Raw genomic sequence first — 13,595 nt, forward strand, 5'->3', positions numbered from 1 at the left:
GTATCAGCCTCGGAATTGGAAGGGGCATTCACCGGTGTAACATCGCATATATGATCCCCAGTCAATAAACGCCGGTCGACCGTGTAGAGAAGGGTTGGACTGATCACCTCACTCGCCATAGGCTCAAGGCCTTGAGATGTAAGAATACCAAAGATCAAATTTGGAAAGGGCAGCCGTACCTTTTGTTCTCTTGGGCGAATCAAAGTGAGAATGTGATAACAGATCCACGACCCCAGATCAATAGTCATCTTCATTCCAATTCTGAATAAGAGACTGGCCAATTGCTTGCCAACAGTGTGGAAGTGAGCTTAAGAAAGCCAGTTGTGCAATGCAAGACAATGAAGAATAACATATTTGGAGGTGAGTTCAGAGCTAGGTAGAGTATCCTTATCTCCAGTAAGCCATGTGTCAGCTTGTCCACCAGTTATCGTTTTCGCCACTGCATCCCAATCAGTGATAGACTCCTCTTGGACTCCTTGTAGGCCATAGTACTCGTTAATCATATCAGTGACAAACACATACCACTTCCCAGGAATGAAGATCTGCATTGGACGCACTCCAGACAAATTGTCCACCTCATCATTGAGATTACAATAACATTCGTAGGTGAGCGGTTTTGAATAAGGACAGATGGCAGTAACAGTCTTCAGCAGACCAACTTCTTTTAGCAAAGGCAGAACATCACAGACCGAATTCATTTGATTCTCATCAACGGATCTTTGGACAATCAGATCTCTTCTGACCATGGTAGACCACTTGGCTTGAGCAGTAGGAGAGACAAACTGAGGTCTGTAAATGGACGTATCAGGGCTTTCAACAGCTTGAACTTCAGGCGTAACACTCCGACCTCTGGCACGAGTAGCAGGCTTCCCTTTTCTGGAAGAAGATGGTGGAACAACAGTAGTTTGAGCAGCAACAGAACCCTTTTGCTTAACAAAAGACCGTAAGGTGTTAAACACTTGTTGGACAGGAGGATTGGTCTCAGTTTTCTCAGCCTCACTAGACTTCCTTTTCTTATCAGGTTGATCTGTATCCGCAGTGTCATCACCAGACTCAACCACCACCTTCACATGTATATTCTTTCTCTTCGACCGTCTTGTCTCCTTGGATGGGAGTGTACAGGAGACATAGAGTGACTAGAATCAGACACATGAGCAGACGAACCACCAAGCTAAGCAGATTAGTGACCTCTCGTATTTTGAAAGTGGTGGAATTAGGATGAGCAGTGGCCTTAACAGTTGGAATCTCGGATGTCGGTGCTTGAGAACCATAAACCTCAGCCAGAATTTTGTCATCTTCACTCGAGGATTCAGATGGGTGGATCACTCGATACGGTTGTGGAATGGAAGCAGAAGGTAAGCCAGCAAAGTGTCGCACATGTTATAGGCTTTCATCTAACGATGTGGAAGTGTAGACTGGGATTCCACCCTTTTTCTCAGACTTATGGGGGCTTGAGAGATCAACAGACTCAACATTAGCAGGTAAAACAGAAGAATTATCAGCAGGGCAAATTTCTTTGGGATCATCAGCAATCACAGCAGGGGGCAGAGCAATATTATCAGCAGAGAACACAACCAGACTCAGATTATTGGACTCATCAGTTGGTTTTTCTTTCTCATCAGACACATGCAAGACACCACTTTTCACACAATCAGACTCACCCAAAGGTAGAGACGGTGGATCAACAGATACAGGGGGTTTCTCAGAGTTTAAAGCAGATAAATTTTCAGAATTAACAGGCACACAAGACGGAGTAGCATTAGACACAGAATCATCAGGTTTATCCGGTGAAATTTCAATAGGAGAATAAGAATTGTTTGACCTGTTACGGAGTATCTCCAGTCTGTGTTTTGTTTCATCTTGAGCAGCTTGGAGGTACAGGGGCTGCGATTCTGCTTGCCGTCGAGAAACCTCAGCAGACTCTAGGGCTCGTTGTGCAAAATGTCGGAGAAATGCCCCGGCCCGATTTCCGTCCGAAGGTTCTGGTATAGAAACTGGAGAAACCTCATCATTGGCTTCAGAAACCAACATCAGCAGTTCACTTGTATCGTCTTCAGACCATTCAGCATAAAACTCTGGGTAGTTCGTCATAACAGTCACCAATATCTCATCGCGAAGAAGAGGGTCAAGCTTGAGTTTCTTCTTCATCGCAAACTGCAATAATGTCTGAATATGTTTGAAGGCCACCTCTGGAGAATGTGTCTTGCTTCCAAGTTTGATGATGATATTTCTTACAGGGTCCGCTATTAGAGAGTCTTGTGAGAGGTGGAGAAAAATCAAGGAAGGCAGAGATGCAGAGAGAGAGAGGAAGACTGAGTGCAAAGATACTCGTAGATATTTTTCTTCTATCAAGATTGGCCCGGTAACAAATAGTCCTAAGGGTGATGAACCCTAATCAATGCGGCTTGTCAAATAACATGTAGAGACGATGTGATTGACACAACGATATACCTTCTTGGCTTCTTTTTGGGTAAGAAACGGATGCCAAGGAAATTTGAAATTTGAAAAAAGATTAGGATCTTTAAGATATTTTAGGTTATAGAATCCACTTAACAAAATAGAGAGGAGTTTTAAAAGGAAGTCAAGTCATAAGACTGACCCGTATGATTAAACCTTCACTCCCCTCTGAATGACCAACTGCCTTATTAGTCAATCCTGCAAATTCCCAGAGCAGACCTGAGAATTTCAAAGCGATTTGCGTCTAGTGGCTTGGTCAGAATACCAGCCAGTTGTTTGTCAGTTTGAATATATTCCAATTCAATCTCCTTGGATTCAACCAGGTCTCTGATGTAATGATGCCTAATATCAATATGCTTCGTTCTGGAATGTTGAACTGGATTCTTTGAGATATTGATAGCACTGACATTGTCACAGTAGAGTGTCATAACCCCTTGAGTAAGACCATAATCCAACAGCATCTGTTTCATCCATACTAACTGAGTACAACATCCACCACCAGCTATGTATTCTGCCTCTGCAGTACTTAAGGAAATTGAATTTTGTTTCTTACTTAGCCACGATACCAAATTCTTACCGACAAAGAAGCATCCACCAGATGTACTATTTCGATCATCAATATTTCTTGCCCAATCAGCATCACAGTATGCAACAAGACTCAGTTCACTGTCCTTGGAGTACCAGAGACCATATTTCATCGTTCCCTTTACATATTTCAGAATGCGTTTTGCAGCTATCAGGTGTGATTCCTTTGGATCAGATTGATACCTTGCACAGATTCCAACACTGAACATTATGTCTGGTCGACTGGCCGTTAGGTACAACAGACTTCCTATCAGACTTCGATAGACTGTGTTATCCACTGATACACCGGTTTCATCTTTTGATACTTTTGTGGAGGTGGAGATTGGTGTCCTGGATGGTTTACACGATTCCAGATCAAACTTCTTGACTAGATTCTTAGCATACTTTTCTTGTGAGATAAAGTAGCCTTCAGGACTTTGCTTAACTTGCAGTCCTAGAAAATACGTCAGTTGACCAACCATGGACATCTCAAATTCTTCCTTCATGACTTTCACTAACTCATCAGTGTATCTCTGTAAGGTTGACCCAAACACAATGTCATCAACATAGATTTGAGCAATGGTTACATGACTTCCAGTAGTTTTTACGAACAAGGTCTTGTCGACACTTCCTCGCTTATACCCATGCTGTAGCAGATACTGTGTCAGTCGTTCATACCATGCCCGTGGGGCTTGTTTGACACCATAGAGAGCTTTTCGAAGCTTATAGACATATGATGGATGGTCTGGATCTTCGAAACCTTTAGGTTGAGCCACATAGATATCTTCATGCAGATAGCCATTCAAGAATGCTGTTTTAACATCCATCTGAAACAGTGTGAATCCCAGAATACATGCGACAGCCAACAGAATCCTGATTGACTCAAGTCTCGCTACAGGAGCAAACGTCTCATCATAGTCAATCCCTTCTATCTGAGTGTACCCTTTTGCCACTAACCGAGCTTTGTTTCTTGCAATATTCCCAGCTTCATCTATCATATTCTTAATGATCCACTTTGTTCCAATTACATTGACACGATAAGGTCTTGGTACTAGATCCTAAACATGATTTCGGTCAAACTGGTGTAGTTCCTCTTGCATTGCCTTGATCCATAGATCATCCTGTAACGCTTCTTTGGCCTTTTTTGGTTCAATCTTTGACGTATAACATGCAGAACCAGATATCTCTACAAGACTATTTCTTATTCTGCTTCTGGTCTTCATTCTATCTATCAGATCTCCAATGATGTTGTCTGATGGATGATTTTTCTGAGTTCTAGTAGGTTTGTCTTTGCGTGTATCTTCAGGATGAATGCTCTCTTGATCAGCCCTTTCTTGATCATCATCTGAGGATTCTAATGTTTTGGGCTGACTGTTGTCATCGACGGATCTTACTTCGCTGATAGGAGACACTGTCTCAGGAGCAGATACTGATGCTTCCACTGACTCATCTGGGTTGTCATCCATAACCACATTTACAGATTCCATCACAGATTGAGTTCTCTTGTTGTATATTCTGTATGCTTGACTATTTGGAGAGTAACCAAGAAAGATGCTCTCATCGCTCTTTGGTTCGAATTTCCCTCATTGCTCTCTGTCAATCAGCACATAGCACTTAGTTCCAAAGACATGAAAGTACTTCAGGTTAGGTTTCTTTCCCTTCCAGATCTCATAGGGTGTTTTGGTCGTGCCAGGTCTAAGATACACTCTATTCACGGTATGACAGGCAGTGTGAACTGCTTCAGCCCAGAAGCGCTGTGGTAGATGAGAAGCATGTAGCATGACCCTAGCCATTTCGTGTAAATTCCGGTTCTTTCTTTCCACCACACCATTTTGTTGAGCTGTCCTGGGAGCTGAGAATTCATGGGATATCCCGTTTTCAGAACAGAAGTCCAAATAGAGAGAGTTTTCAAATTCCTTTCCATGATCACTTCTCAGTCTCTGAATTTTGATTATAGGCTCATCTTTCTCTTTTTGAACACGGATGCACAAAGTTTTAAAGGCATTGAAGGCTTCAGATTTTTCTCTTTGAAAATATACCCAGCTGTATCGAGAGAAATCATCTACGCATATAAATATATATTTCTTTCCTCCAATGCTTTCAATCTGTGTTAGCCCCATGAGATCTATGTGAACCAGTTCTAGACATCTCTCAGTTGTGATTACTTTCACAGCTTTGTGTGGAGTTCTGATTTGTTTTCCAATGGCACATGCACCACAAACCTTCTCCGGATTTATTCTGAGCTTAGGAACTCCCCTCACAGCGTCTAGTATGATCATTTTATCCATGTCTCTGAAGTTTATGTGACCCAGTCTCCTGTGCCAGAGTTTTGATTCATCAGATTTTGATAAGTGACATGCAATTTCATTTGTCAACACATAACATTTGTCTGAAGATCGGGTTCCTTCCATGACTAACTGATCTGTGTTGTCACTAACTCTGCAACAATTGCGATTGAAGCACACATTCCAGTTTTGATCACACAAGTGACTTATGCTGATCAAATTAGTTTTCTATCCACTGACCAACAGAACTTCTTCTAAGTGAGGTAAACCTGGTATATTCAGTGTACCTTTTCCAATTATTTTACCTTTTTGTCCATCTCCATATGTAACAGGCCCACTGCTAGGTTGGATGGACATTACACACTTCACATTCCCTGTCATATGCCTAGAACAGCCACTGTCGAAATACCATCTTGCTTCAGTCAATGATGCAGTTAGAACTATCGTGGGGTAACATATCACTTCTGACTTTCTGACCCAGACCTGTCTTGTGAAAGGTGTAATAGTCTTGTTCTGGTATTTTTCCTTTCTTTGATCTCTGTAGAAGATGTAACACTCAGGTCGGGTGTGCCCTTTTTGTTTGACAGAATGACACGTAGGAGTATATTATCTGACTCGGACGAACTTATTTTTGAATTTTGAGTACTGAGATTGAAGAGCAGTTCTACCAAAGTTAATGCCTGCTGTTTGATTATATCCCTTCCTCTCATAATCTTCCTGAGCTGATTAAAAGGACTGTCGTTGTTCATAACTGTAAACAGATTTCGGAACTAACAAACCTTCTTTGATGAACACAGGAGCACTCTTCGAAGATTCTCCTCGCTCAAATCCAAGACCCTTTTTATCATTCGGATTTCTGCCAGAATCCAGAATTTTATCTAAAGTTGATGTGGTATCCATCATCTTGATGTTCTTCATCAAATCTTCCAATTCTTTTATCAGTTTTCCTTCTCGGAATCTTATCTGTGTTATAAGGTCTTCTTTTAGGATAAGATCTGTGTTCAGTTTCTTCAGAAGATCATCCTTCAGTCTCAGTTCTTCATTTAGATTCTTGTTGACTTTCACCAGTTGTTCCCAACTTCCAACAAGTTTGGCAAATTCCATTTCAATGATGTCTCTCTTCAAAATCATCTGTTGATATATAGGACTCTTCATCGGATTCGTTATCATCTGACTGATTCTCTGTAGCTGTAAAGAAGGCTACAATGTTTCCTACATTGTCATCTAACTGATCATTTGTAGTTTCCTCTTCATCATCACTTAGCATAGTGACAGACATAGCTTTCTTTCTTTTGAGATACGTTGCACATTCAGCCTGTGTGTGCCCAAAGCCTTCACATTCTCTACATTGCACTGATCGGTTGAGAGATCTTCCTGTATCTGAGGAACTGTTTCTGTTTTGCCTTGTCCGACCAGTTTGGGGTTGATTATTCTGTGAGAACGGTGCGGTTTCAGTTTTCTGATATGAGGAGTTACCACCTTTGTATTGTGACCTGGTAGATTGTCCTTGACTCTTTTTATTGAAGCCTTTTAGAATATTCTTGAAGTTCTTGGTTAGAAGAGCCAAGGTTTCATCATCTATGTCATCTGTGTCAGATTCTCGATCAGCTTCGGCCACAAAGGCTACTGACTTGCCCTTTCTGTTGGAAACAGGAGCATCATCAGCCAGAACTTCAAGTTCGTATGTGTGTAAACTTCCCATGAGTTCTCCTACACTCTTCTTTTCCCATCCTGTGTGTTCCTGAATAGCAGTTACTTTCATTCGAAAGCGTTTGGGTAAAGATCGAAGGATCTTTTTGACAACTCTCTCATCAGCAAAAGGTTCACCAAGAATAGAGGCTCTATTCATTAGATTCTGTACCCGACTGTGAAAGACTGAAATAGTTTCCTCTTCGTTCATTCTGAGAGCTTCAAATTCTGACAGTACCATCTGTAGTTTTGACTGCTTGACATCACTAGTGCCTCAAATCTTGTTTCCAGGATTTCCCATACTCGCTTGGCTTCTTTTATCCCCGTGACAAGGGTAAAAACAGATTCATGCAGAGATCCTACAATAGAGTTCAAAGCTTTGTTGTTCAGATCAGAGGCATTCATTTCATCTTCTGTCCAGGTTTCAATGGGTTTTTCTCCAGTAGTTCCATCAGGATTCTGAATCGTTGGTTTGCTCCATCCAGATAAAACAGTTCGATAAACCCTGGTACCTTGTGCTTGAAGGTAGATCTCCATACGAGCCTTCCAAAACGAGTAGTTGTGACCATCTAGTTCAGAAGGTTTCATACTTGAATCCATCCTGAACACAGAAGACAAGCCAACGAACACACAGAGACACTTCCAAAAGAAAGAGACTAATGCAAATAAAATTCCCGTAAGGATCAAGTCACTATGTAGACTTAATAGCTCTGATACCACATGTAATTTTGCATTTCCTCATTCTTAATCAAATTTATTGGATTAATAGTCTGATGAAATAGACTGACTTATTCATCGACGAGGTCAGTCAGTAAGATAGATCATGGTAAAGATAAAAGAAAGAGATACCGACACACAACAACACACAAAATGTTTACCCAGTTCCATACAGTGTGTATCTACGTCTGGGGGACGATCACATAGGCGTCCAATCCACTAAATCATAATCCAATGTACAAAGGTAGAGAAATAACAATCTCACCCAAGTGCCCCACACAAGGTACGTACCCAATCTACACAGGTTTAGTGGATTGTTGAAGATGGAGAGTCATGCATCCAGAAGTCCAAGGAAATCCCTTCTCTTGGAGAGCCAAGCAGTTCACGTCAGTGATGCTTTGTTCAGTTGTTCCCATAACTGTGTGATCGTATTGTCCTTTCATTTAAGCAACAGGAATCCTTTTAATGTTCTTCATCGTAATCAGCATACACATATTGTGTTGAGAAGGTGTAGTCGAATCAAAGATGGTATCTCATAAAATCATATGGAGTGTTTCTTCTCTGTCAAAAGCGTAACCCTAATTCTCATCGAATAAGAGTACTTATAGTTCCATCAATAAACACTCTCCGTAGATATCTTTGATTGTAGATGGTAGGACTATATTTGAAGAATGTAATCTTGAAGATTCGGTCCATACCTTTTCAGAAAATATACGCTGATCTTCTTTCCAAACTTGTCTTCTTATACCGCGTGCAGCCTTAAAGAAATCAGCTTCCTAAAACAAATCTTCAGTGTCAGTCCCTATGTTGTTGTGTCTGATTGATCAGTCCTCTGTAGAACAAAAATGACACTAAGCTAATCCTATCTTAGTATGCCATAATAATATTGCCAATTATAAGTTGGGGTTTTTTGATCAAATAAAACACTAACAGTGTTTAAAACCCAACCCAGATCGTTTAAGTCTACGGAACTCAGATAATCAATTATCTGTTCTTCGCTAAAAATCTTATGCATCAGTGCATTCATCTCCTTTTCCCTGTTTTCTCGCTTCAATTTTAGAAGCAGAGTGCCCAACTTTTCAAGCCTTTCCGCAACAAAGCTGTCCTGGCTCATCATTCGTCGCGTTTGTTGCACGTCTGGCAATTGCATGAACCTAGCAATCAACTCTTGAACCCTTTCACCAGTAGGCCATATCACTGGCCCCTGCTCAAACGAGCTATACATTATCATGGCAGCATCCGCATCACAAAGAACGGTGAGCTCGTTAAGCTTTTTGACCACCCCTCTCTTTCTTTTATAGTGAGATGCTTTTCGTTTTGATTGATTGACAATATATACCAATCTTAATCTCCTTGTTGCCAAGATAATTGATTAGAAATGAGAAAAGAGGAACGAGAAGCTAAGTGCTCAAGATCGATTATATTTGTGGTTTTTTTTTATTCTTTATCGATCTTGTGTGGGCTATTATGCATGCTGAGATGATACCATATTTATAGGGCAGCATATATGAGGAAAAATTGAATAAATTATTGATTGTTTTTTTTTAATTTTTTTTTACAGAAATGTTACAGCCTGTCACGAATATTTATTTTCTAATAAACACGATATGACTTATTATGGTTATTTTATTGGATTTTTACTATTTAATGATTAAGAGAATTATATTTTATATTAAGAGTGATGCAAAATGCTCTCATTTTAAATTTACTTCTTAATATTATCATCTTGACGTGCAATTATTTATTTTAGTTTCATTTTTTTATCACATGTGGTAGCTAGGTCAATTCTTGAAAAATAATAAATATAAATATTTTAATGCAATGTGTAGTGGATTTAAACATTAGAATTAATATATATTTGCAAGCTATAAAAACATATTTATTTCTTCGATTAATTTCAAAAGAGGGTTAGGCAATTCAATGGAAACAATGAAAATGAAGAATATTTGTCTACTGTTATTATCAACTTCCTAAAAGAGTAGAAAATATCACAATTGGAGATATTGATTTGTAATTAATTGCTATTACGTCCAATTAGTTTTTTTTTTATTTTAATTGTTGTTATTAGGTCAATTTCGATTGTCTTTAGTTATATTCTTTTGTTTTAAATTTGATTGCAATGAGTTAAAAATACTTGTTTTTTTTTTTATGTTTGTGCGTATGGACATACACTTGCAATGTTATTATATAAAACTCTTTATCGTGTGTGTGTGTATTCATATATTTATTTGTGTGTGTGTGTGTGTATTCATATATTTATTTATATATGAGGAAAATTGAATAATAATTTTTTTTAGTAATGTTACACCCTGTCACGAATATTTATTCTTAATATACATTATTGGAATAAAGTTTAAATTGGACACTGAATGTAACCTGAAAATGCAATTAGACCACTGAAGAAAAAAGAAAAGTGCAGTTAGGCCACTAAACACTCAAAAAACATGCAATTTGGCCACTGAACACTCTAGAGTTATGCAATTTCACCGGATAGCAGGTTACGTGGTTTGGCAACTAAGATAATTTTTAATAATTAATTGTAAAAAATTGAAAAAGAAATTAAATAAAATATATAAAACGACGGGGTGGGCGACGGCCATTCCATCATTTTTTAAAAAAAAAAATTATTAAGAGTGATGAAAAATACTCTCTTTTAAATGAATGTGTGTGTGTGTGTGTGTGTGTGTGTGTATGTGTATGTGTATGTATGTATGTTTATTTGTTTATTTATATATGATGAAAATTGAATAATTTTTTTTTATATAGTAATGTTACATCCCGTCACGAATATTTTTTTCCTAATATACATTATATGACTTATTATGGTTATTTTATTAGATTTTTACTATTTAATGATTAAGAGAATTATATTCTATATTAAGAGTGATGCAAAATGCTCTCATTTTAAATTTACTTCTTAATATTATCACATGTGGTAGCTAGGTCAATTCTTGAAAAATAATAAATATAAATATTTTAATGCAATGTGTAGTGGATTTAAACATTAGAATTAATATATATTTGCAAGCTAAAAAAACATATTTATTTCTTCGATTAATTTCAAAAGAGGGTTAGGCAATTCAATGGAAACAATGAAAATGAAGAATATTTGTCTACTGTTATTATCAACTTCCTAAAAGAGTAGAAAATATCACAATTGGAGATATTGATTTGTAATTAATTGCTATTACGTCCAATTAGTTTTTTTTTATTTATTTTAATTGTTGTTATTAGGTCAATTTCGATTGTCTTTAGTTATATTCTTTTGTTTTAAATTTGATTGCAATGAGTTAAAAATACTTGTTTTTTTTTTTATGTTTGTGCGTATGGACATACACTTGCAATGTTATTATATAAAACTCTTTATCGTTATTATATAAATATAAATAAATAAATAAATAAATAAATATATGTATATATATATATATGTATGTATATATGTATATATATATATATATGTATATATATATATATACATACATATATATATATATATATATATATATATATATATATATATATATATATATTTGTGTGTGTGTGTGTGTATTCATATATTTATTTATATATGAGGAAAATTGAATAATAATTTTTTTTAGTAATGTTACACCCTGTCACGAATATTTATTCTTAATATACATTATTGGAATAAAGTTTAAATTGGACACTGAATGTAACCTGAAAATGCAATTAGACCACTGAAGAAAAAAGAAAAGTGCAGTTAGGCCACTAAACACTCAAAAAACATGCAATTTGGCCACTGAACACTCTAGAGTTATGCAATTTCACCGGATAGCAGGTTACGTGGTTTGGCAACTAAGATAATTTTTAATAATTAATTGTAAAAAATTGAAAAAGAAATTAAATAAAATATATAAAACGACGGGGTGGGCGACGGCCATTCCATCATTTTTTAAAAAAAAAAATTATTAAGAGTGATGAAAAATACTCTCTTTTAAATGAATGTGTGTGTGTGTGTGTGTGTGTGTGTGTATGTGTATGTGTATGTATGTATGTTTATTTGTTTATTTATATATGATGAAAATTGAATAATTTTTTTTTATATAGTAATGTTACATCCCATCACGAATATTTTTTTCCTAATATACATTATATGACTTATTATGGTTATTTTATTAGATTTTTACTATTTAATGATTAAGAGAATTATATTCTATATTAAGAGTGATGCAAAATGCTCTCATTTTAAATTTACTTCTTAATATTATCACATGTGGTAGCTAGGTCAATTCTTGAAAAATAATAAATATAAATATTTTAATGCAATGTGTAGTGGATTTAAACATTAGAATTAATATATATTTGCAAGCTAAAAAAACATATTTATTTCTTCGATTAATTTCAAAAGAGGGTTAGGCAATTCAATGGAAACAATGAAAATGAAGAATATTTGTCTACTGTTATTATCAACTTCCTAAAAGAGTAGAAAATATCACAATTGGAGATATTGATTTGTAATTAATTGCTATTACGTCCAATTAGTTTTTTTTTTTTATTTTAATTGTTGTTATTAGGTCAATTTCGATTGTCTTTAGTTATATTCTTTTGTTTTAAATTTGATTGCAATGAGTTAAAAATACTTGTTTTTTTTTTTATGTTTGTGCGTATGGACATACACTTGCAATGTTATTATATAAAACTCTTTATCGTTATTATATAAATATAAATAAATAAATAAATAAATAAATATATGTATATATATATATATGTATGTATATATGTATATATATATATATATGTATATATATATATATATACATACATATATATATATATATATATATATATATATATATATTTGTGTGTGTGTGTGTGTATTCATATATTTATTTATATATGAGGAAAATTGAATAATAATTTTTTTTAGTAATGTTACACCCTGTCACGAATATTTATTCTTAATATACATTATTGGAATAAAGTTTAAATTGGACACTGAATGTAACCTGAAAATGCAATTAGACCACTGAAGAAAAAAGAAAAGTGCAGTTAGGCCACTAAACACTCAAAAAACATGCAATTTGGCCACTGAACACTCTAGAGTTATGCAATTTCACCGGATAGCAGGTTACGTGGTTTGGCAACTAAGATAATTTTTAATAATTAATTGTAAAAAATTGAAAAAGAAATTAAATAAAATATATAAAACGACGGGGTGGGCGACGGCCATTCCATCATTTTTTTAAAAAAAAAATTATTAAGAGTGATGAAAAATACTCTCTTTTAAATGAATGTGTGTGTGTGTGTGTGTGTGTGTGTGTGTATGTGTATGTGTATGTATGTATGTTTATTTGTTTATTTATATATGATGAAAATTGAATAATTTTTTTTTATATAGTAATGTTACATCCCGTCACGAATATTTTTTTCCTAATATACATTATATGACTTATTATGGTTATTTTATTAGATTTTTACTATTTAATGATTAAGAGAATTATATTCTATATTAAGAGTGATGCAAAATGCTCTCATTTTAAATTTACTTCTTAATATTATCACATGTGGTAGCTAGGTCAATTCTTGAAAAATAATAAATATAAATATTTTAATGCAATGTGTAGTGGATTTAAACATTAGAATTAATATATATTTGCAAGCTAAAAAAACATATTTATTTCTTCGATTAATTTCAAAAGAGGGTTAGGCAATTCAATGGAAACAATGAAAATGAAGAATATTTGTCTACTGTTATTATCAACTTCCTAAAAGAGTAGAAAATATCACAATTGGAGATATTGATTTGTAATTAATTGCTATTACGTCCAATTAGTTTTTTTTTTTTATTTTAATTGTTGTTATTAGGTCAATTTCGATTGTCTTTAGTTATATTCTTTTGTTTTAAATTTGATTGCAATGAGT

The 13,595-nt window shown here is 35.3% G+C and overlaps 2 protein-coding genes across 2 annotated transcripts; both read right to left on the reverse strand.

Annotated features, from left to right (window-relative positions):
* Positions 1-308: 308 nt before the first annotated feature.
* LOC109174199 lies at positions 309-2,148 on the reverse strand. The gene is made up of 2 exons (XM_019323455.1): positions 1,417-2,148; positions 309-1,136 (listed from the first exon to the last, which is right to left on the reverse strand). The coding sequence occupies exons 1-2, from the start codon at positions 2,146-2,148 to the stop codon at positions 309-311; spliced, it is 1,560 nt and encodes a 519-aa protein (XP_019179000.1).
* Positions 2,149-6,411: 4,263 nt separating this feature from the next.
* On the reverse strand, positions 6,412-8,937 carry LOC109174200 (MADS-box transcription factor PHERES 2-like). The gene is made up of 3 exons (XM_019323456.1): positions 8,644-8,937; positions 6,938-7,047; positions 6,412-6,799 (listed from the first exon to the last, which is right to left on the reverse strand). The coding sequence occupies exons 1-3, from the start codon at positions 8,935-8,937 to the stop codon at positions 6,412-6,414; spliced, it is 792 nt and encodes a 263-aa protein (XP_019179001.1).
* Between the last annotated feature and the right edge of the window lie 4,658 nt (positions 8,938-13,595).

Source organism: Ipomoea nil, unplaced genomic scaffold, assembly GCF_001879475.1.
Source record: "Ipomoea nil cultivar Tokyo-kokei standard unplaced genomic scaffold, Asagao_1.1 scaffold0545, whole genome shotgun sequence".
NCBI lineage: Eukaryota > Viridiplantae > Streptophyta > Magnoliopsida > Solanales > Convolvulaceae > Ipomoea > Ipomoea nil.